The sequence below is a fragment of the Leishmania major genome, chromosome 34 (genome assembly GCF_000002725.2).
Source record: "Leishmania major strain Friedlin complete genome, chromosome 34".
In the NCBI taxonomy this organism is placed as follows: domain Eukaryota; phylum Euglenozoa; class Kinetoplastea; order Trypanosomatida; family Trypanosomatidae; genus Leishmania; species Leishmania major.
The window spans coordinates 640,674-663,419 of NC_007286.2; the positions used below are offsets into that span (position 1 = coordinate 640,674).

The following is a 22,746-nucleotide window of genomic DNA, read 5'->3' on the forward strand; positions in this document are numbered from 1 at the left end:
AGCAGGGTGCAATGAATGTAAGCACAGCTGTCCCAGAAAGCCCGACAATCAGGTGAAAGGGTGGTAGTGGTGGTGATGGTGGCGGTGTCAGGGAGGGGGGCTTGGCACGTAGTGTATAATGGTGGCCACCTGTTTCCCAAAGACGTGCATTGTGAGAGGGGGGATGGACAGAGCGAAGAAGGACATACAAGCAAAGAAAAAAGGGCGTGCCTTGTGCAGCCTCGCGGGCGCGCTGATGTGCGTCTGCGATCAAGTTTGCATGAAAGACCAGACCCGAGGACAAGACAACAACAAGAGAGCGAGAGACATGCAACGCAAAACAAGCGGCTTAAGAGGCGCACCATCTCTTCTTGAAGAACGACGCCAATGACTTCTCCACGACAGCGACAAAAAAAAACCAATACGATGCGCAGTGCGATACAAGGAGAGATGCGAGGGGGTCGGTTCGGAGGGGTCAGCGCACGGGATGGGAGGTTCACTGAAATCAGGCGTGCAGGAAAGCATCACCAGAGAGGATAGTGGAGAATGCGGATTGGAGAATGATGTCCGCAAATAGATGTCACTGGGAGAGGAGAGACTGCTCATTGGCTTGACAGGGGGAAGAGCGAGCAGAAAGGAGAGCCACACCTCGTCTACTTGCTGAGTTGGATGATTTCGCTGCACTTGTCCAATCCTCGTGTCTCTGTATGGGTTCTTCCTTCCGGTCTTAGCGACGTTGCACAACGCGCAAACAGTCACCACGCACCTTTCCGCTGCCATCAGACCCGAAAGGGAAAAGCAGATTGTGTCTCGCTTCCTCTTGCTGCGCATCGCTATCCGTTTGCCATGTTGGCGATCTGATGGTAAAGGGGAAGGTATGCGCTTCATCAAGCAATAAAATACATTCTCCTTGTCTATTTTGTCTCACACAACAGCGGGTGAGCCACATGTCGAAGAGGAACAACATGTGAATCACGGAGGCATACACTGGAGAAAGCCATCTTGATAGCTGCGTATCCCCGGCCGACACCTCTTGCCACTTGATGATGGTGTGCCTGCGTGGTAGTCTGTCGTGAAATGTCTGCGCCCAAGGATCTGCGCTCCTTTCGAGAGCCCACCGAAACCGACAAGCAAAGAGCCTACCAGCAGACCTACACACCAACACACTCACACCGAAATCTCCCTCTGCCGTTATGCATGCGCGGTGAGTGCCCGCAAGTATGGGTTGATTTACTGTGGGGAAGGGGGAGAGGGAGGGAGAGGGGGACAGACATTCCACAGCACAGCATAAAGAATATAAACTTCGTGTTGCGTAGGTGAGGGACCGAGCATAAAGTAAAGAGACATCGAGTATAACTGTCACACAATAGAAAGAGGCAAAGAAAAAGAATGCGATACACACGTGACACAAAACAAACTTCAAATGCATATATATATATATATATATGTATATGTATGTGCATATACATGTATACGCATACACATACATGCGTATACACGTACCCTTACACGACAAGGAAAGAAGCACGACAACACCAGAGGCGGAGCGATCCTTCTTATCCCGTCCCTAGAAAGCACGTCCACGTTCTTATAAAACAACACAGAAAAGAGAAAGGGGGTGCGAGGGCGAGATCGCACAACAGCACATGCAAGAACGAAGCAAGCAGAAACAAGCAAAAAAAAAACGACAGATACAGAGGCAATCGTGCCCAACACGGTAAGGTCTCCGCACTGAGCCCTGACGCGTGCTCATGAGGGATCCGCCGCAAGCGAAGTGACGTAAGAGCGCGAAAAAAATGAGCGCTTGATCCGCCACTCAGTACTGCAAATGCACTATGACTTGCGTTGGACTTTTCTCTTCCATGCTCCCACCCCCAGCTCTGCTCTGTCCGACTCCTCGGTTTTTCGGTGCATCACGCACAAAAAGCTTGCTGCCGCCACAATTTGATGCACCCCCCACAGAAGAGGTCTAGACGACCGTTAACAAAATACAGCAGCAGGAGGTGGCTTCAACATGAGCAGAAGTAACGGACAAGTCGGAGGAGGTAGTAGGGGGGGGGGATCAGCGCAAGGATAGCAGCAGAGAGACCACCTGAACAGAGAAGAGAGAAAACACAGCGAGGGAACGAAAACCTTCGACTTTTCCTCATCATCCCTAATTGACCCAGAGCAGTGCGCTAAGGAAAGGTGTGCTCCATAACCATATTCGCCAGCCGGATACTAGCCGGCTACCTTTCGAGTGCTCAGAGAGCCCTCGGCGAACGAGCAGAAGAACCTCTGCTTGCGACACAAAAAGTTAAGTGCCATGTCTCCGGACAGCGAGTTCACCGACAGAATGTCATCATGGACACAAGGTACGGGTGATACGGCTGGCTGCGGTTCCACATCAAACACATCGAGAGCAGCAGCGCGAATCGTGCCGTTTTTGAGAGCCTCGATGATGTCAGCTTCGCACACCGACATACCGCGGCCAATGTTGATGAAGACGGCGCTCGGCGCCATCTTTGCAAAGAACGCCTTGTCGAAGAAGTGCCTCGTGGGCTCCGTGCCAGGCAACACAGAAACGACAAAGTCGGCCTCACGGACCGACTCGTCCAGCGCGTCATTGCCGCGCACCATCACACCAAACTTGTCCGTCTTCTTGTCGCCGCTGCGGCGGATGCCCGTCACCTGCATGCCCAGCGCCACCGCCTTCGCGCCGCAGGCTTCGCCGATGTCGCCGTAGCCGATGATCACGACCTTCTGCCGCCGGAGTTCAATGCTGTTGAAGGGCTCCCACTTCCTCTCATTCTTCGCGGCAACCAAGCGCCATGGGAGGCGATTGAAGTACAACATGCTGAACACGACGTACTCTGCAAGAACGTTCGAGCAGCAGCCCTGCGCGTTGCAGAACAGGATGCCGGAGAGCTCCTGCTTCAGCTCCGAGAGCTTGTACGCGTCGACGCCGGCAGATAGGCTGTAGATGAGCTTCACGCGACGCTCCTCCTTGTCGTAGTCGTCGCAAAGATCCTTGATGACAGCGTGGGCGCAGCTCCCCGAAACAACCATGAGGATGCCATCGTTGTCTGCCTTCACAGAAGCAAAGCAGCTGACATCGGTGCCGCACACGACTGCGGAGACCCTGCGCTCGAGCTGCTTCAGAGCTTCACACACCGCACTGCAGAAGTCATCATCGACGCAGACGCAAATGGTAGGAGCCATGCTGCCGACAACGGAAGCACAGAATGGGCAGGGAGTACGAGAGCAGAACCTAAGACCGAGCGGGCAGGGGTGCCACTGCAGTACAGAGCGCGACTGCGTGAGGTTATAGGAAAGAACAAAGCGTGCTATTACGTAAGCGTAAAAGGATATACGTGAACAGCGTATCTGGTTTGACGTATATATCAGCATATAACGGAATCGACCGATGCTGGTGTGTGTATGTGTGTGTGTGTGTGTGTGTGTCAACCCAACGCCACGTGGGGTGCCGGAGTTGGTGTTGCTAACGGGTAGAGAGGGCCAAACAACAACAGCGAAAACAAAAGCAAAGCGGAAAAGCAAACCGTGTTGCCGGCTACGCGCGGAAGAACTGCGATGAAGTGCGAACGAGAACGCCACCGGAGACAGGGAGGCGTAAAGACCAAGCAGAAGGAGCGGAGGGAGCCAGTGATAGAGGGAGACTGCGCCAATCTGCAGAGGCGAAGGCACGCACTCGAGGAAGATGACGAATCGCCGCGAGTGCGTGTCGTTACCGTGGACGCGCCACGACAACTTGGTAAGTCGGGCTCAAGCGCAGCAGGGCTGTAGGGCAGATACAATCTTTGACCTCTCGGAGAGTCGGGGAACCTCACCCTCAAACGCGTCAGCGCCCTCGATTTGGTCTGCCAAGGGCGGACATGTTGACACGGGATTCCATACTTCAACCATATCCACGAGTTGCATTTGATGGAAGACGTCGAGCCATTTAACCGCGCACGCACATACACGCGCCCACATCACCGCCGGAGAATCGTGATGACTTGTGCAGCGAAAGCGGCGGGATGTGGGTGAGGAAAAGTTGAACGAATTATTCCTTGTGTTGGCGGCTAAGGTTAGCGATGATGCACTCTGCGCTCCTGCAGTCGCATAAGAAGGGCAGAGTGCTGGCGTCCGTTGACTTCGCGAGACTGGAGGTGCTCCACAGCGCCAAGCGTGTTAGGCAGAGAGGACGCGACTCTGGCGATCAGCACGACCCAGAAAAACCAATCGGAGATGTGCGAGTCGATGCTGCGCGAAGACGTCGCACTTTTGCAGGTGCTGCAGAAGTACCCCTCTTGTCACGACGCTTTCATGGCGTTATCGATGGTACATCGAAGGCTGCGACAAAAAAAAACAATAGAATAAAGTGTTGCCCCGTTGTGGTTTACGTACCAAAGCAAATCAAATAGGAGAGGAGGGGGTGTGCAAGCGGTGAGCTCAGTTGAACTTCACCTCCGCGTCAGTCCGGAACTTGGGTGAGCGCGGGAGAAGACCTTTGAACTTCACCTAGCATTTTATTTGTTTCCACGGAGTATATCACTGCGCAGCCTAGTATGCGAGCCTGCATTCCTGCTTAAGAAACGCATGACACCGATCCCAATACTGGAGGCAATGATATAGACTTGCGTTGGTGTGCTCAGTGCCTAGCGCCTTACGACGAAAATGAAGCGGACACGAAGGAGTGATGCCAAAATCATGAAGCGCGGCCCTCCTGTTCTTCGGCTCCACAGACACACGCACACACAGACGCGAAAAATGAACTGAAGAGACAAAGCAAGGCTTGCTTGTCGAAATCAAGTGTCACTCAACCTCTACACACGCTGCGACACCACATTCGACCTCGGTAAGCGCAGAGCACTTGAAAAGAAGAAGATGTGGTGTCGGAACTATGTCAACAAGCAATTAATAAAGAGAACCCACATCGCAAGCGCCAGAGCTCGTACCGTCCACACGCGAGTAACATATGCACAGGAACCCGAGCACCGCAACGCACAATGACGCGCCTAGTAGCCCTTATCCATGCACACCGTGTGGGCAGAAACCCTCCTATGAGTGCTCAGCTCGTCGAAGGTATTCATGAAAACTTGCATGGTGCGCTCGATAACATCCTCCGTCAAGTTTGCGGAGTGTGCTGACAACAGCAGCTTACTGTCAGGCAAGTCCCACAAAGGAGAGTCCTTTGGAAGCGGTTCCACATCAAACACATCGAGAGCAGCAGCGCGAATCGTGCCGTTTTTGAGAGCCTCGATGATGTCAGCTTCGCACACCGACATACCGCGGCCAATGTTGATGAAGACGGCGCTCGGCGCCATCTTTGCAAAGAACGCCTTGTCGAAGAAGCGCCTCGTGTGCTCCGTGCCAGGCAACACAGAAACGACAAAGTCGGCCTCACGGACCGACTCGTCCAGCGCGTCATTGCCGCGCACCATCACACCAAACTTGTCCGTCTTCTTGTCGCCGCTGCGGCGGATGCCCGTCACCTGCATGCCCAGCGCCACCGCCTTCGCGCCGCAGGCTTCGCCGATGTCGCCGTAGCCGATGATCACGACCTTCTGCCGCCGGAGTTCAATGCTGTTGAAGGGCTCCCACTTCCTCTCATTCTTCGCGGCAACCAAGCGCCATGGGAGGCGATTGAAGTACAACATGCTGAACACGACGTACTCTGCAAGAACGTTCGAGCAGCAGCCCTGCGCGTTGCAGAACAGGATGCCGGAGAGCTCCTGCTTCAGCTCCGAGAGCTTGTACGCGTCGACGCCGGCAGATAGGCTGTAGATGAGCTTCACGCGACGCTCCTCCTTGTCGTAGTCGTCGCAAAGATCCTTGATGACAGCGTGGGCGCAGCTCCCCGAAACAACCATGAGGATGCCATCGTTGTCTGCCTTCACAGAAGCAAAGCAGCTGACATCGGTGCCGCACACGACTGCGGAGACCCTGCGCTCGAGCTGCTTCAGAGCTTCACACACCGCACTGCAGAAGTCATCATCGACGCAGACGCAAATGGTAGGAGCCATGCTGCCGACAACGGAAGCACAGAATGGGCAGGAGCGTCGGAGGCGGAAGTTGGCAGGCAGGCCGTGAATGGCGGTGGGCGCACTTCTCTACGGAGGAGGTTTATAATGAGAAAGGAACAACGGAGAAAACAGCGAGCAAGGGAGGATGGTACACCTCTTGCAGACCCCTAGAACAAAAGCTTAAAGAAGATTACGGCAGAAACACTACAGGCGCCGTGGAAGTCAACGGAAAAGAAAAAGAAACCCAGTAAAGTATAGGAAGCGAGGCAGGTGCTGTGTTGGTGTGGGGATGTCCAGCCGCATGTACCGAAGGGCGACCGTACAAATGGAAAGGGAAAGGAGGAGCCGGTGACAGAGACGAAACCAACAGAAAAAACCAGAGCACCGAATATGTCGACGGTGTCGAAGTCGGTACCGAATCACGTAATACCGAGGCGAAGCGGAGCGAGAGGGGCGGTCGGTGAGGCGAGAAAGTCGTCTCGATGTGAATGGTGCAAGTGACGAGACGAAGAACGTGGCAGGTGTAAAGATGGCGGAGATGAGAGAGATTGTGTGTGTGTGTGTGGTGGTGGTGCCGGTGGGGAAATAAAGTTCAAATATTCGTGAACGGGGGCGGAAGAATGACTACGATGAGCATGAGTAAGTCGCATTTTGCACGTCGAGTCACCTGTTTGAACACGGCGGCGCGTGCGCCATTCCAGCTTGAGAGCAGAGTGAGAAGCGGCGGCAGCAGCAGCATGTTCCATAGATTCCGCCGTCGAGCAGGACGTGCACATCAGTCTCGTAGCCGCCAACGTGCCACCACGCGGCACTGGTAGGCAGTAGCGGTTCTCCTGCACCTTCACGGTCGACTCTTTTGCTTTGTATTGCCCAAGCGGCTGAGAAGGATCTCGGCATACCCATATCGAGAAAGCGAGCATGAAGGCGGTTCTAATGAAGAGCAGAAGCCGCACATACGCGGCATTCCGAATCGCTGCTCTCCACTTTCCTTCACGGTAGCACGGGCACCGACACAGTCTCGAAGGATACACCACATGAGAGGGGGGGGGGACAGGGCTCACAGAGGATCAATATGGCCCACATGAGGTAGTGTACATTAAGCAAACAACACAGGCAGAAAAGAGAGTGGGGGAAAAAGGCCACATCAGCGCGCGCGCACTGCAAACGCGGCGATGCAGACCAAAAACAACAACGAGAGGTAGAGGGCATGCAAGCCCGGGGAGAGGCTTCTGCGGCACCCCACGAGGAGGGGGCACGGCCCGGGCGCGGGAAGGTGAAGGCCGACGGAGACACGTCAAAGACGACACAAAAAATAGCCAGGAGTCCCGCTGTGGGCACCGCAACAGCGTTCGCGTTTTTCTGCCGTTAGTAGTCGTCTTCCATGTAGTGGACGCGAAGGTTCGTCTTGTGCATTGGGTTGTCGCACGACTTGGTCATCTGGCCGACGCACTGGCTGCTCGCCAGCGGGTAGGCATCTAAGTTTTCAAACAAGTATACCCCAGTGGCGTCGATAGAGACATTTTTGGTGGTGAGCAACCGCTCTCGCTCCGCAACACGGCCCATTGGCAGCAACCGCGGTGGCGCGTAGTCGCTTCCACTAGTCGTCGCGGCTTTCTCGACGCCAGAGTCACTTGCGGGGGTCTGCGCGTCAGCTGTCGAGTACCGGGTGGAGAGCATAGTGCTGGCCATAGACTGGAGGTATGCTGCCTCTCGCTGCACCGCTTCGGAAACTTCATCGGCGCAGAAGCCGCTCCTTAAGGCGCCAGCGTGTCCGCTACGGCCCACGGTAACGCCCCTAGTAGACCGCTGCAACGTCGCCGTCTTGTTACGACGCGTCGAGACGCCAGGCATGTCGAGCACTTCGTCATTGGTGTAGACTTGCTTTTTCCGGTCCGGCAGCGCCAGCTCAGACGTGGCGTAGCAGTAGGTCTGGATATTGCCAATGTCGCCGTGGTGGAAGAGAAGCATGCGTGGCGCTTCGGCGGCAAAGCAGCCTGGCGGCTTCGCCTCCGCGGTTTGCGCAGCTGTCAGTGACTTGAACGATGCGTTGTAGGTTGTGCTTGGGTCAAAGTCGCCAGTGCCGCTGGTGGTGGGGACCGGCTGACCGAACTGACGGCGGTCCTCATCCCAGTTGTCGAGCAGGGTCGCGCAGTGGTAGGCTGACTTCACGCTCTGCTCACCTGTTGCGAAGACGGGCATTGCAGCTGGCGGTAGCGAGAGACGCGGATGTAATGGTATGCGCAGACGCTAAGGTAAGTCGATGTGGAGTGATTGGGAGTGGACAGTCGAGCGGGTGTAGGTGAGTGAGCTGTGGATAGCTCAAATGGGAGAGCGGGGGAGGGAGGGTGCGGTAGCGTTTTGCAAGAGTGCACTAGCCGGCAGGCCCGACCAAGCAGCCAAAGGGACAGGAGGAGGGGCGGAGGCGAGCGTGAAGTGCATGTGTTGCCAAATGGTGGGTGTGACGCGAAACAATGGCACAAGGATAGGAGAGGGGAGCATGCTTGAGCACGATCGTCTGAGTTCAGCAAAGGACAAGCGATGGCTTAGGCAGGGGCACTGCTAGGGTCGCGTACGCAGGCGAGCGAGAGGTACCGTAGAGTCGCGCGCCTTTTACTCGGGGGCGAGGAGCTTGCACCGGTAGGCCCCAGCAACCACAAAAAAAAAAGACAAAGCTGATGAGCGTGGTACGGGTGACCCCGTGGGAGGCAAGGTCCAGAGAAGGGTGGATGCGCCAGGCTCTACCCCCTTCACCCGCTTTTTCGACATTTACTCCATCCTCGCTCGTGAAGATTCACCGCGCCGGCGCCGCTGTCATCAACGCCTCCCTTTCTCCTCTCGCACCACCCGCCTCGAGCACAAGCGGGAAACCGCATCAGCGCACAGAAGGTAGAAGAGCAGACATACCAAACACATCTCCTCTCGGTCTCGACACGAAGACCCCAGAGACGCGACGCACAGCCATGTAAGCGTGTGAGCGAGTCGCCTACTCACACACACGAGAGAGGAGTGTAGGACCTAGGAAAGTCACACCGAAGACCTGTGCACCAGCTGGGACCTACGCTTCAAAGAGAGGACAGGGGGTGGTACAAGTGAGAGGCGCGTGCGTTGCGTCCCAGACCAACGCACGCCTACATTGGTGGGCGCGGTGGTTCATCACCCGCGGCACCATCATTCGCGCGCCGTGTACACCCCTGGCGCATCCTCGAGCACCAACTCCACCGCAAACTCGGCGGGGTAGCGGTCACCTTTCGTATCCTTGAACGGCCCGTCCAAGTCTCGGCGCTCGAGCCGAATCGTCGAGTGCGTCTCCAACCCGGTGTGAATCCAGAACTGCACGGGCGGCCGCAGTGGGTTCGGGTTGTTCTTGTAGTAGAAGAACTTGAAGCAGACGTCGCCATCCAGGACCGGGATCTCATCTGGGTAGGCAAGCTCCAGCGTGACCCCGGCTGCTCCGATAACGCGAAAGGACCGCGCGTCTGGCAGGTAGCCGGTGCTTCCGCTCTCCGTCGCGTCCATCTCGTTGGCTTCCTGGTATACCACCTCCTCGTCATTCTGGAAAAGGTCTTTGATTTGGGTGCGCCAGTTATACGTGCGCGGGTCCGGAACCGCGGCGTTGAACGTGACGGTGCGGTTCGTGAGGTATACGACGCGCCGCTCGGTACACGGCTTTACGATGACGGTCATCCACAAGTGCTCCACTCCACGCCGCACCCAAAGCGGTGGGATGTTGTGCAGTACGAGTTGGCGAACGCGACGCGGGTGAGACGGGATTATCATTCCAGGCTGTTCGTTGATGAGGCTCTCAAAGTAGCGAACGTAGCGCTCCTGTGAGGGGGTCTGCACGCCTTGCAGCTTCTGCGCGCCGATGCGGCTGCGTAGAAGGCTGAAGTGGCGCATGGCAGCGTCGGCGCTGCGGCATTGGCCACAGTACATGAGGTACGCGCAGATCATGGTGCCAGTGCGTCCCTTGCCGCCCTTACAGTGTACCGCGACAGCCCGGTTGTACGGGTCGGCCATGACGTAGTCAGCAACTTCGCAGCAAAAGGAAATCATGAGAGGCACCTCCGCTGGGTTGTGGTCATCCAAAGGGTATGTAGACTGCCGCGGGAACGGCGCGGTGCACCGCTCCGAGCAGAGCGTGATGATGTGCGTGGAGAGGCGCGCGTACTTGCGGCGGAGAAAGTGCACCACCTCATTCCATGGATTTCGGTAAAAAGCCTCCGTTCCTCTCGCCGGCCACCCCATCGCAATCACGTTGCGGGTTATGTATGCCATGTCTAGGACAACGCCCTCGGCAATGTAGCAGCGACGCTCGGAGGCGCAAAACACACGCAGTGCCCTGGAGACCTGAATGACGGTAATGCGTGCCATGAACACCCAATGCACCACGAGCAACAGCACACACAAGACGTTTGCTGGGGAAAGCGCGTGGATGCTCGTCACGATGAGCCCCACGATCAGCCACGCGAGTTCCCACCACAACCTCGCGGCGAAGCGCGCGTCCCGTTCGTAGGCCCACATCGAGAGCACCTCAATGTCGAACACGGTACTGTAGACGAGTAGAAACATCGGCGAGTGGTGGGTGCGAACCGCTATGAAAAGAAGAAATAACAAGGTGGGCACGAGCAGCGCCGCCTGCACGTACAGACTAAGGAAAAAGTTGTACACTATTCGGCAAACATTGTCGACAGTTGTTTCACCTGGGGTTGTGAAACGCATGTCCTGCGGGTTGGCAACGGACACGTAGTAGTTGTCCACCATGGCAAGCTCATTCGTCGCCTCTTGTGGGATTTCACTCTGTACATGAAGGTACCGTGTGCGGTCGCGAAGGTAGTACTCCACCTTCTCGCACAATGTGGTGGGCACCGGCGGTGTCATATCCACGAACTCGGAGTTCATCGTCCTGTCCTACAGCGAACGCTGTACGGGGTGACTGCATGCAAAAGATGGGGCGTCGCAAGAGACTGCCGCTGCGTCACGGCCGCTTCCTTGGAGGCGGGCGAATGTATCTTCGCAGGCGTGACTCTTGCTGAGGGAGAGAGGGGGGGGGTAGGGTAGTGGTGGTGGTGTTGATGCGTGGGAGGGAGGGAGGGAGGTGGACCCTTTGCTTCGTTGCCGCTCTCGTTTTCCCTTTCGTTCAATAACAGAGGGAGAGAGCGAGCGGCTCAATGAGGGAAGACACACCAAAAGAGGACGAGCGAGCGAGTGAGTGAGTGAGTGAGTGTGAGAGAGAGAGAGAGAGAGCGAATCGGCGACATCCAGAAGGATGTGGAGTGAGGACAGGGAGGGGCAGGAGAGAGCGCGCACAAGTGGAGGATGCAGGAGGGGGAGGAGAGGGGGGGGGGACACGACAAAAAAGAAGAACGCACCGATGGAATAGAAGATTTGAAGCGATGGGATACGAGTGTTGTGCGGATATCAAAGAAGAGAGATGTGGTGTAGGCGTCTCGAGTGTATTCCGAATAGATCCACCGACACAAAAGCACGCACACAAATCGGATCTTCAAATTAAAACGAAGACTAAGCGGAGAACCAGAAGTAGGGGGAGGGGGCTGATATTGCACCTGCGTCAACAGCAGCTCCTGTGTTCTCTCTAGATTTCTCCCCTTCCCTTTATCAGCTCGACTGCGTTAACACCACAGGTTTGGAAACCAAGGTGTGGTTCAGCACACAAGAGAATCGGAAAGGAAAGACAATGGTGCTTGGGGTGACAGGCGAGAGGTATGAGAGCACCAGCAAGAAAAAAAGAGTTGCCGTGAGGTAGAGGGAAAATGGAGAGAGACGCGAGGACTGATACCCTGGTCCGCGGAATCAGCATCTTATCCGTCAGCTTCGCCTGCAGCGCGTGCGCGTGCGTCGGAGGAGGCAAGTACAAGTCCGTGTATCAACCGCCTTGCTTTGTGGCCTTGGCGTGAAGGAAAATGATGCATCACTCGTTGAAGAGAAGCGCATTTCACCAGACCACTGATGAGCACAAACCTAACGAGAAAGAAACGAACCAGAGAAAGCACGTGGTCCTCGAATACACAAGACTCGACCTCGCAGCATCGTCTCGTGTGCTCGTTGCTGGTCAGCCATATGAGCACGCACCTCTCTCCTGTACCCTTTCGTCATGCGTCCTTCAGGACGTGCCATTTTCTTGTTCTTTTTGCCGGCTCTCGTGGAGGGTAACATGCGATGCGGTAGAGGATTATGGATTGCAGCGTGAGAGGAGAGAACGGAGGAAGGGTGGGCGGTGTGGCACACGTACAGCCCTTGCTCGACCATCAGAGATGGTGGTGGGAAAAGGCGCCCACGGAGCGAGCAAGGAAAACAAGCACCATCGCAGAGAGAGCGCGGCCTCACAGCACGATTCGCGAACAACACCGACAGTACAAGATACGCACGGGGCACCCACGCTTCTGCAGGCCCACCACCGGAGGCAGGCAGGAAGACGGGTACAAAGATCGACACGACGTGGGAGCGCCACACGAGGTGCGAACAAAGCACACGACCAGAGAACAAAAGCGCAAGCAGGGACTACACAGCTCGAAAGCTTACCGGCACAGCGGCAAGAAATCCACCGTAATGCATTCTTCGATTTCTTCCGGTGCCACTAATGGAAGTCAGGCTACCTACGGCCATGAACCTTTTTTTTTGATTCTCCCTGTGTCACACTACCACGCAACAAGCTAAAAAAAAATACAATAATAATACACTACAGCTCATCTATGTAGCACCCCGGCTACGTCCACGTCGTCGAGGACGAGCCGTCCGGCCGCTGCATCCGGCCATGCCGCAAGCGGGCCCTTTGAGACCCCGCAGTGTCTGCCTCCATGCCGTGTTTCTCCCCCTCCGTCTCCTGAAGGCCGCTGCATCCTGTCTCACACACGGCGTGGCGACCCTCACCCACCACGACCACCATTACCACCAGCCCCCACAGTGGACTCCGGATGGCCGGATGGTGTAGTGCGCGCTGCTCTGGTGATGCTTCCTGCACCTGCGCCTCACGAGCCCGTTCGGTCGGCTGGAGCGGACTCGGCATGTTTCGCACACATGCACTGTGGGGTCTCTTCGCGCCTCGCCCCTCTGCATGCGATACGGCATGCCAGCTGTGCATGACAGGCGCTCGGGCTTTTGTGGAGTGAGGGCCGTGTTCGAGGACGGCGTTGTTGCCGGAGTGCTTGCGGTGGTGATCTGCCGCCTCCGGCGATGTCGCGGGGCGCGGGATGCGTGCCTGGACGGCCTGCCCGCATGTTGCCGCGACGGGCCGGCCGCTGCTGTGCGTGTGGGGCAGAGGGGTCCCGCCGACACGCATGCGCATGCGCACACGGGGAGCTCACAGCCTGCTGTTCTGTGGGGGCAGAGAGGGTGTGGTGGGGGCAGGGACAGGCACCCGACTGGGGCAGTGCGTGCGAGACGTGCGTGTGGAAGTGACTGCGTGCAAGGTCATAGCGTACAAGGGGGTGTGCTTCGCTGGGCGGGTGCGGAGTCTCTGGCGGGGCGGGGAGGGGTGCAATGCAGCGCGAGCGCAGCAGCAGGCAGCACGCCACGTGCTGCCCCATGCTGCCGCTACGAGTCGCCCGCCGTTGGCGGAATCCGAAGTGCGGGCAGGTGGTGCCTGTGCGGGACTGGGCGAGCAGGGTCTTCTGTTGCCTTGCAAGCTCAGCAGCCGTGCTGTCGAGGTGTGGGACGGCTGCCGCGAAGAACCTCTTCTCTCAGCGCACCGCATCGTGTGGCGCGGTTTCGGGGGATGTCGGCGTGACGTCGGAGACGGGTGACCGGGTCCGCCATCCGTGCAGCTGGCGTCGGCGCCTCTATGGCATGGCTGTTTACGCGGTCTTGACCACCCGGCCGGTGCGCACCAATTCAGAGTGCCCCCCGACACCCTGAAATGCAAGGCGCACGCGACGGGCCACCGCAGCGCCAGCGCACGTGCCCAGGTCCGGCGCGAGCACGACTGCTGCATGCTCGGCGCGGCAGCGGCACGCAATGGCGCAGGCGCCCCTTGCCCGTGTGCACCTGTGCGTGCATGATCGCGATAGCGCATTGCGGTGGCCCGTAACTTGCTGTGTGTCTGCTCTGCGCCATCTGTGCAACAGCGGGTAGGGGAGAGCTGCGGAGGCGTTGTGACGACACCGCCATGCGGCGCGTGCACCTCCCGTTCCAGAGGCGCCAAGGCGACGACAGGAGAACGAAAGGATCGGGTCTCCATTTTGCAAACGGCATCCATCTTCGGTAAAAAGAGACAAAAGAATGTTGATTACACGTCCACAAACGAAGGGGGGGGGGCGGCCAAGCGCGACTTCAGCGGGAGTAACGCTTCACATCTCAGCCCTGTTATGCCCTTCCTCCCTCCCGCGCTCTACCTTGCCGCCGAGATCAATATAAGAGGGGAGAGCAGAAAGCACAAGTCGCAGCCTCGGCATGTACGCTTCGCCCTTCGTTTTTGCTCCCAAACACTCGCCCGGCGCTGCGCTTCTCCTCCCTCACTGCAGCGATACACTCAGGCGGACGTAGCCAATCGTGTTCGACTCTACATCCGTCGACGTCGGCCCTACCGCGCTTCCAGGTGTCCGCTCATACACGACACGGTAGTAGCCATCGAGCGTCTTGAGGTAGCGCAGCGGACGGAGGTCGACCCGGCACGTGCCCATGTACGCCGCACATTCCCAGAAGTGCTCCTCCTGTTGACGGACGCTTGTCCCGCGCGACCTGCTATGCCCACCGCCAGCATCACCGCTCGTGACGGTGGTTCCACTCGGCGCGGAGGTGTGGCGGGTGAGGTCGGAGTGCCACACGGCCAACTGTAGCTCGTCCAGCACATCCGCGAGACCGTGCGTTACTGCGGCCGCTGCGGTGCCGTTACCCGTGGGCACAGTCATTTCCGGTAGTTGCAGGGTCACTTCGTAGTTGTAGCTCGGGTTGCTGCTCTCCTTCGCGACAGCGCTGCGGTCGTAAAAGCCGCCGCGCGCTTCGTCAACGTACCAGTCGTGAATCGACTGCCTGCTCGACGATGGTGCACTGGCGCCACGTGAGGTGGACGCTGCCGTCTTCGATTTTGTACACCACGCCTCTGCCACGCGGTACACCTCCTCGATGGTGACGAAGGAGTTCGGCTCGGCGTAGCTTGTCACACCCTCCACGCCTGCCTCCGGTATGGACCGCGGCCGCGCGGAGACGACGGGAAAGTGGCCACCGCCGCTACCGGTAAGAGTGCCGTGGCCACGACCTTGCGCCACCGCCACACGTGGCAGCTCCGCAGCACTGTACACTACGACGCGCAGGCGCCTGCGTTCTGTTGTGGCGCTGGATGACGAGGTGTCCACTGGAGCCTGCGAGAGGTGCAGGGGGTAAGTGCCGGCGATGGAGCTAGCTTCCTTTCCCGCTGAAGTGTCCTGCACGTGGCCACCCCCAGCAGGAGACTTGTGCTTCGACACGCTGACAGCGTTCTCCTTTGCCGGCCGCGCGTCTGATGCACATGCAGCAATGCTGCTGGGCGGGACAGCGTCACTCGCCGGCGCGTGGAGGGAGCTGTTTGTCGCACCTCGGCCTGCATTCCAAGATGCTTGGTGTTGATGCTGTTGCTGCTGAGGAGGAGCATCCAGCACGGTGCTGGTGGCGGTGCTGTGGCTCACACCGTGGGGCCGCACGCGTACATCGAGCTGTGCGAAGACGTTGGATGTGTCGGCGACAGGGTCGCGAAAGACGACAGTGCGCGATTGGCGGTAAAGCCCAATCACCGAGAGCCCTAGCAGCTCCTCTTTTGCCACATGACGCGGTCCCTGGACGTCCCAACCATCGTTCTCGTTCTCCAGCTCCAGCTCGCTCATCACCTTGTAGGCTTCGATGACGAGTTTGCTGTGATCTTCGAAAAAACTGCACACGTCGAAAAGCAGGCGAATGAATGGCTGCTGCACCGGCACCGGGTGCACAAAGGACGAGAGAGGGCCAGAGGAAGGCTCCAACGTTGCGATATCGCTACTCAGGCGGACGTTGATGCGAATCTTGTGCAAGTCCGCCGTAAGGGAGGTCTGGGCAAAGGAGAAGTTGGAGAAGCACAGCTCCACCGCAGCTCGTGTGCCGTAGACACTACCGCCGTTCGCGATGGGCAACACCTCCACTGCGGTCTCAGACGCCGCTCCAACAGCTGAACTGCGACCGAGATGCTGCCACACTGCAGCCGGTGCAGCAGGAGAACTGCTTGGCACTGTTGACTGCTGCTGCTGCTGAAAGCCCCGCCGATCGCGGGCTTCGGCATCCTTTTGCATCTGCAAGGCAAACTTCTCCTCGTCGCTGTCCTCTGACGTGTAGGCGGCGTCGCTTCCATCGCTAACATCCTCATCGGCGTCGTCGGCAAACACGCCGGCTCCTACATCTTCGAAACTCACGTGACCGTGACCGACTCCTCGGTGTCTATTGGCTGTCAAGTCGGTTGAAGAATCGAAGTTGTCGAGGCTCACACCACGAGCTGCCGCCTCCATCTGCGCTCGCAACCGCAGTCCTTGTTGAAGCAGCTGGTGCGTGACGGCTGACTTATCCTGCAGCAGGGCCGTACCGTGGTGGCCCACATGCCGCCTATGAAGCCCGCGCCGATGCGCCGTTTCTCTGGCGGCTGGGCTGAGTAAGGAGGCGACAGGCGATTCGGCTGCGGCAGTCTCTGTGGACGTCGAGGACGTCTCCGTAGGTGGGTGCGCTGCATCCTCCCCTGTGCGCCCTAGATGCCGGTGAGAGCGGCGCGTCTTGGCTCGCGGAAGTGGTTGGTGACCACCATCTTTGCCCTCGTGGCGCTTATGCTTGGTGGCCGCAGTCGGCTCCGCTGATGGCTGTCGCGAGCTTGGGTAGTACTCCACGGTGGCTGTAAGCTTCACCTTGCCGACGGCTAGTTCTACATACTTGCTCAGGTCTGCTTCTGCGGCGGAGAGGCGGGCTCGCCGGTGCATTACTGGAAACCACCCCTTCACGGGGTGGCCTGGCTGGAGTGTGTCAAGGGCAATTCTGCACCTTCCCACTGTGACAGGAGGCCGACCGCTGTAGCTCGACGGCACAAACACATCGAGCTGTACTCCCTGCTGCGGCGACTCCGTCATGCGCTCGAGATAGGCCCCGAACTGCGGTGCCGCCATCTTGATCGGGTACGCCATTGTGACGGGGCCGCGCCGAAGTTGCGGCGTGGCTGGCTGCCCTTGAGCGGAGGGACGAGTTTCGCCCCAAAAGATGGGGCCGACAGAGCAGTAGTCGACTGGCACCACAAAGTGGTTTGGGCTGCGCGAAAAAGAGGCGGTGGCGGTCTCTGCCCCGTCTACGTCCGCTGCAGCGACGGCACTGGCCGAGTCTGGGGTCTCGAAGAGTTGCACCAAGGGGCTGTGGTTGATGACTTCATCGTCCAGAATGAGCTGATCTATGCGAAGGCGCAGCTCACCTGTCGTGGGAGCGACCAGGCCAGGCGGCAACGGGGTGCCGTACAAGACCCGCATGTCTGATGCGGAGAAGCTAGAGGGCCGACGATTGCACTTGCGTCTCCAGTGGCCTGTTCGGCATTTGATTCTTGTTTCGCCCCCCTCCCTCCCTGTCGTCTCGGCCACAGAGGCACCGTTGCACAGAGCACGACACGGCAAGCGACACGCACGCCAAACAAAGTAACTAGACGCCAGCGCGCGAGGTGGTCAGGAAGACGTGAAGAAGGATTGACAGGGACGTCACAGTGCAATACAACATAGAAGCGCCCACAACACAAAAGCCCTTGAACCACCACAGCACGAAGGAGCTGAGGGGAGATGGAATTATGAGAACCTGTACAACTACAATGGGCGAGAAAGCGTGGAGAGGAGCGAGGGAGAGCGGTGGGGGAGTGTGAGGGGGGGGGGAGGTAGGTAGGGAGGTTGGGACAGAAGAAGCGTTGTGATGGTTGCCTGTGTATGCGTACTCGTGTGCGTCCGTCAAAACACAAGAGAGACTGGAGAGAGAGCGAGGAGGCTGGCGGCGGCGGAAAAGAAGGAAGGGGAAAGACAGACCAAAATAGGCCTCCGATGGGAATGATAACGAAGCGATGCGCACGCGTGTGTATCTGTAGATAAAGAGAGGGAGTGGGTGAGAAGAAAGATACACACAAGCGACAAAGAAAAGGGCGGGCTGGCGTCACACACACACACACACACACACACACACATACACACGCACACACAAACTCGAACGAATCAGGCGCGATAGCTGACGGTGAAATGTGAGAGAGAAGCCGGATAAGGCAGAACTACGGAGGATTGTGAAAGAGGCGCAGAATTCGGAAGAGGTGAAGGGCAGGGCCGGATCGAGGAAGGGAAGACGCCCAAAGAACTGAAAACCCGACAAAGAGCCCCGCGCTAAGACAGCGAGACAGAAACAGTCTTGTGAACCAACGTGATTGTTGTTGTGTGCGCGTAAGCGTGCCTGTCTTGTTGAGGCGCACTGTGCGGGGTTGGGAGGGCGGGGAGAGAGAGGGTAGGAAAGGGAAGTGGCTGGGCACACGCGCTCTCACTTATACCCCTCTGCATGGGCGACCGAGAAAGAAGAGGGGCAGAGGAGGCATCGGTAGAGCACCCTGAGCATTGCCCCCAAAGATACAGAGAGGCAGACACACACACTGCCGGAAAAGCACCACCGCGACACTGACCCGTGCCTGTGAACACACCACCTTGTGTGCGGTGCAAAAGAGAGGGGGAAGCGGTACAACTTCTCGTCTTGCCAGCTGGCGAGGGCAGAAGCCACTACTCCGTGCCGGAAAGAAAAGTGTGGTCGCGCACCCTCGGCATATTTTTTTTTTGCGTTTCATTGTGCGCGTATCTACTGCGCGCGTTCGTGTGGGATGGTATTTATGTGCGCGCGCCTGCGTGAAAGGCTGGAGTGGTGCCGCAGCGACACAACGACGTCTGCTGTTGTGGACGAGACAGGCGCTAGCGCTACGTAGGCCCTCAAACATTGTGCTTGTCTGCCTCTCGATTTTCTTTCCTGTTGCCCTTCTACTGAGCGACAGTCAGCCAAGATGCCCTCCATAATAAAGCGGGTTTTGTTGGGAGAGTCCGCGACAACGAGGGAGGGGAGAGCACCTTGGCAGCGTTCGCCCATTCGGGAAGGGCGTTGTGCGCTCCAGTGTGCGACGAGCAGTGCGCATCATTAAAGAAAGAAGAAGAGGGAAAAAGGGACGGAGCTTGTTGGAGCAGAGCAGATGTGCTCAAGAACATCAAAAGGAAGAAGAAGCGGGAGGAGAACAGCTGGCGACGATGCCAAGTATACGGAACAGCAGTCGAGCTTAATCTTCGCATATACACTAACGGGAGGAAGGTAAGGCTTTCCATGCCTTTAGGCCCTCACCCCAGGGCCGTCGGGGCACGATGCCATAATGCGTGAACGGGAGCGCGAGAGTTCACGCGCGCAGGGTTCTCAAGAAGAGAGACGGCACTGTGCAGCAAGCAGGGATGATCGAAGCTGACACTCTATCGTTTTTGTTTTCGTTTGAATGGGTGGGAGCAGGCGGCATCGATACGCCACACCCCGTGTCATTGAACACACACATAGAGGGCAGTGCTTGCTTCCGTTCTTTCCTCGTCGCGTGTGTCCCCGCAAGCCGCGGCGCAGACGGCAACACCAAAAGAAGGCAAGAAGAAAACAATTCCAGGACAACCCGCAAGTGACCAGATGTCATCGCCAACTCAACGCCACACGGCAGACAGAGAGCAACAACCACAGCAAAAGAATAAGAAAAGCAGCGACGCCGTTGACGAGAGAGAGAGAGAGACAAAAAAAGAAGAGGAGCCGATGCTCAGTCTAGGTGCGATGAGGACTTGACAAAGAGCAATGAGAACGCGAACACACGACACATACGACACACACACACAAACACAAACACATATACGCGGAGACAGACACGTGCAAGCAACAATGTCGAAGTGCGGGAGGACAAACACAGATGAAGAGAGAACCCCGCAACAACAAAAACAAGAGGAAAAGAGAGAGAGCGGGGAGATGGGGCGCTACGCAAGGAGGCAGGGAGGCGAGCAACTACAACATGGGGTAGTGTGTTTGTTGCACTCCCCCTCGGCACCCCCCTCCCCCTCCTTTTACAAAGGTACCCGCACCTTCAGAGAAGCCGAAGATGCAGGGAAAAGTAGCAAATGCATACAGAAGCAAAGGAAAGTCGGTCATCGCCCTCGCACATCAACAGTGCACCCATGAAGAAGGCACGCGAGGAGCAGTCCACACACAGCAACGACAGCTTGCAACGCACGCCACCGAAGCGAAGAAAAATGACTTCATACTCTCACCCGCCACAAATGCCACCCATACCTCATGGATACCCCGGCTTGCTTCATCGGCTACCCATGCGCCACGTGTCCGCCACAGCGTGTGCTACTTCACTCTTCGCCCTTTCCCTCCCCTAAAAGGCGCTCACGAGGCTGCACAGATGCTGGCTGCAGAGGCAACTCATCGACGGGTCGAGTAGTCCTTTGAAGCATCGGCCGAGCGCACCCTCTCCGCCTTTCGGAGCTTCTTTCGCTGGGTCGCTGTCAAGGGGGGCGTGAACGGTCCCAAGTCCGGCGAGACACCAGCGCTCGCCGCATCCAGCTGCTCCACGGCATCCTCCTGTTGTTCCACCGAGAGCGTCAAGCGCAACATGGGAATGTAGAACGGAAGCGGGTCGGCGGTCGGCAGCTTTAAATGCACGGTGCGAAATACGGTCGGGTTCTTCCCGCCGCTGTCCATCTGTTGAGCGCCGGTCGCGTGCCCATGTGTCGCCTTGCCCCTACCGACAAGGTCGCTGTCGCTGGTCGGTTGGGCCCTCACGTTTGGCATGGCCGGTACGTTGAGGTCAAGAGGTGACATCACCTTCGCGTCGTCTACCCCGGCCTCCTTGCCGGTGCTATCACCCCCCAGACGCAGCGCAGGTGGCAATGCAACCATGTCCGGCGTCGGCGCAATCTGCGGTGTTGTCTGGGTAGAAAGACGATGCTTCGCGGGCAGGTTGCGGTGGTTGCGCTTCAGCACAAGCATAAGCGGCACGCGCGGCGGGTTGACGGCGCGAACGCCTTGACGGCGCGTTTTGGGTAGAGAGACGTACGTCAGCTTTGTCCCGCTCCCGTTCATCACCGTATGGGACTCGGACACGAGCAGGTAGTAGGCGGCGACCCCGTGGCAGATGAGCCGACCGTAACCATCGCGAAAGTGAAAGACCAGCGATTCAGGCGACTTGGAGCTATCCTTGATGAACTCTGAAAAGTGCACCTCGAGGTCTTCGATCTGCTGCGTGAGGAACTCGCTGTTCAAAGCGTGCTGCAATTCGCCACGCAGCCGCGTGTTGAGACCCTGGAAGCGACCCTCTGGTGAGTCGGGGTCCGGCGGTGCCCGGACGTTGCGCAGCTGCGGCCCCAGCATGTCGGGGTGGACGCGCAGTCGCTCAAACTCCAGCAGCTGCTCCTCTCCTTCCAGATCAAACGCGTGCATGACCGCCTTCGGCAGGTCGGCGAACGACGGTCCTACCGATGTTTCTGGCTCGTCGGCGTTCAGCGTACGACGCTTCTGCGCCTTGACGAGGACCTCTCGCGCCAGCTCGTGTGCAAAGAAGTCGTTCAGCAGACGGTTCCGCACCTTGCGGTTCTTTGGAGCGCGAATACCAGGGTACTTTTTGTACCGTGGGCGGTTCAGGTGGATCTTCTTGCTGTGCATCTCCTTGTCCGTCAAAGGCCGCCTCGCGCGCGGGTCCAGCACAGTCGGGTCCGAGATCTCTGTCCGCTTGAGCACGAAGCCGTTGTCTACATCGCTTGGCTCCGAGTAGTCCTCCCGCATCATTACCAAGTCGCCGTCGCTGCTGTAGCCCACGCTGCGGGTGTGGATCTGCCGCTTGCCATGACGGTACACGTCGTATGTGTGAAAGTGCATCTCTTGGTCGTACTGCATCGGCCCGTTGTGGATCGTCATGCGCTCCGTCGCCTCCTGCTGCAGAGCGCCCGACGGCGTCTGCTGCGTTGGGAAGCTATCTGTCACACACATGTGACGCGTCGTGCGGCTCTTTTTTTGGTAGCGTGGCGTGATGAGCGGCACAGCCGTTGTGCGGGGGCCTAGCGGTGACGTGTTCGTCGTTGTCGCGGACTGCGCCGATGATGATGAGGAGGAGCGATGCCGTTGATACGGCGACGGTGCCGCAACTCCATAGCCACTCAGGGGTAGTTGTGGGGACTGCACTGGTGACCCTGAGGGGCCGACGGTACGGGGACCAGAGAATGCTGCCGGCGCAATGGGCGGCGAGGCGGAGCGGAATGGGGTGCTGCCGCGCTGGTAGCTTGTGTGGGTGACTTGAAACCCTTTCGAAGAGCTGCCTCTTGTTGTCGCGATAGGCGCGGCCATCGTGGTGATGATTGCCGTCACCGTCGATTCAGCTGCGGTGGTTTTCGCAGGCATTGCCGTGCCTGCCTCCGTCGGCTTCGGGGCGGTTGTGGGGGAGCCTGCGGCGGGCATTCCGGGAAAGGAGTCCTTGTCTGCTGGGAGAACGCGCGAAAAAACTACGCCCAATGATGATGCGTGCGTATTGTGGGGGCACAGGCCGCGCGTGTGCACGTGGGTGGCTGTGGTAGCGTATTTGACGGAGAGAGAGGCTCAGACCTCGCCGTTCCGCCAAGAGACACAGGTGCTGTGTCGAACCTCAAAGGGTGACTCCTCGGCTGTCTATGATGACTGGATTGTACGCGTGGCCTCTCGCTTACTTTTTGCGGTGCCCGTGAGAGTGTGGGAGGGGTGACCCCCAAGGGTGGTG

At 58.1% G+C, this 22,746-nt stretch overlaps 6 protein-coding genes across 6 annotated transcripts; all 6 read right to left on the reverse strand.

The window, feature by feature from the left end:
- Positions 1 to 2,199: 2,199 nt before the first annotated feature.
- LMJF_34_1400 (d-isomer specific 2-hydroxyacid dehydrogenase-protein) lies at positions 2,200 to 3,180 on the reverse strand (the record flags this gene model as incomplete). Its single annotated transcript, XM_001686184.1, has 1 exon — positions 2,200 to 3,180. One exon carries the CDS (start codon positions 3,178 to 3,180, stop codon positions 2,200 to 2,202), a length of 981 nt encoding a protein of 326 aa, XP_001686236.1.
- Positions 3,181 to 4,979: 1,799 nt separating this feature from the next.
- LMJF_34_1410 (d-isomer specific 2-hydroxyacid dehydrogenase-like protein) lies at positions 4,980 to 5,987 on the reverse strand (the record flags this gene model as incomplete). The annotated part of the gene is made up of 1 exon (XM_001686185.1): positions 4,980 to 5,987. One exon carries the CDS (start codon positions 5,985 to 5,987, stop codon positions 4,980 to 4,982), a length of 1,008 nt encoding a protein of 335 aa, XP_001686237.1.
- Positions 5,988 to 7,352: 1,365 nt separating this feature from the next.
- LMJF_34_1420 (conserved hypothetical protein) lies at positions 7,353 to 8,186 on the reverse strand (the record flags this gene model as incomplete). Its single annotated transcript, XM_001686186.1, has 1 exon — positions 7,353 to 8,186. The coding sequence occupies one exon, from the start codon at positions 8,184 to 8,186 to the stop codon at positions 7,353 to 7,355; it is 834 nt and encodes a 277-aa protein (XP_001686238.1).
- A 969-nt stretch (positions 8,187 to 9,155) lies between these two features.
- Positions 9,156 to 10,886, reverse strand: LMJF_34_1430 (putative tyrosine phosphatase isoform; the record flags this gene model as incomplete). The annotated part of the gene is made up of 1 exon (XM_001686187.1): positions 9,156 to 10,886. One exon carries the CDS (start codon positions 10,884 to 10,886, stop codon positions 9,156 to 9,158), a length of 1,731 nt encoding a protein of 576 aa, XP_001686239.1.
- A 3,569-nt stretch (positions 10,887 to 14,455) lies between these two features.
- Positions 14,456 to 17,443, reverse strand: LMJF_34_1440 (conserved hypothetical protein; the record flags this gene model as incomplete). The annotated part of the gene is made up of 1 exon (XM_001686188.1): positions 14,456 to 17,443. One exon carries the CDS (start codon positions 17,441 to 17,443, stop codon positions 14,456 to 14,458), a length of 2,988 nt encoding a protein of 995 aa, XP_001686240.1.
- A 2,980-nt stretch (positions 17,444 to 20,423) lies between these two features.
- LMJF_34_1450 (conserved hypothetical protein) lies at positions 20,424 to 21,986 on the reverse strand (the record flags this gene model as incomplete). Its single annotated transcript, XM_001686189.1, has 1 exon — positions 20,424 to 21,986. The coding sequence occupies one exon, from the start codon at positions 21,984 to 21,986 to the stop codon at positions 20,424 to 20,426; it is 1,563 nt and encodes a 520-aa protein (XP_001686241.1).
- Positions 21,987 to 22,746: the final 760 nt, after the last annotated feature.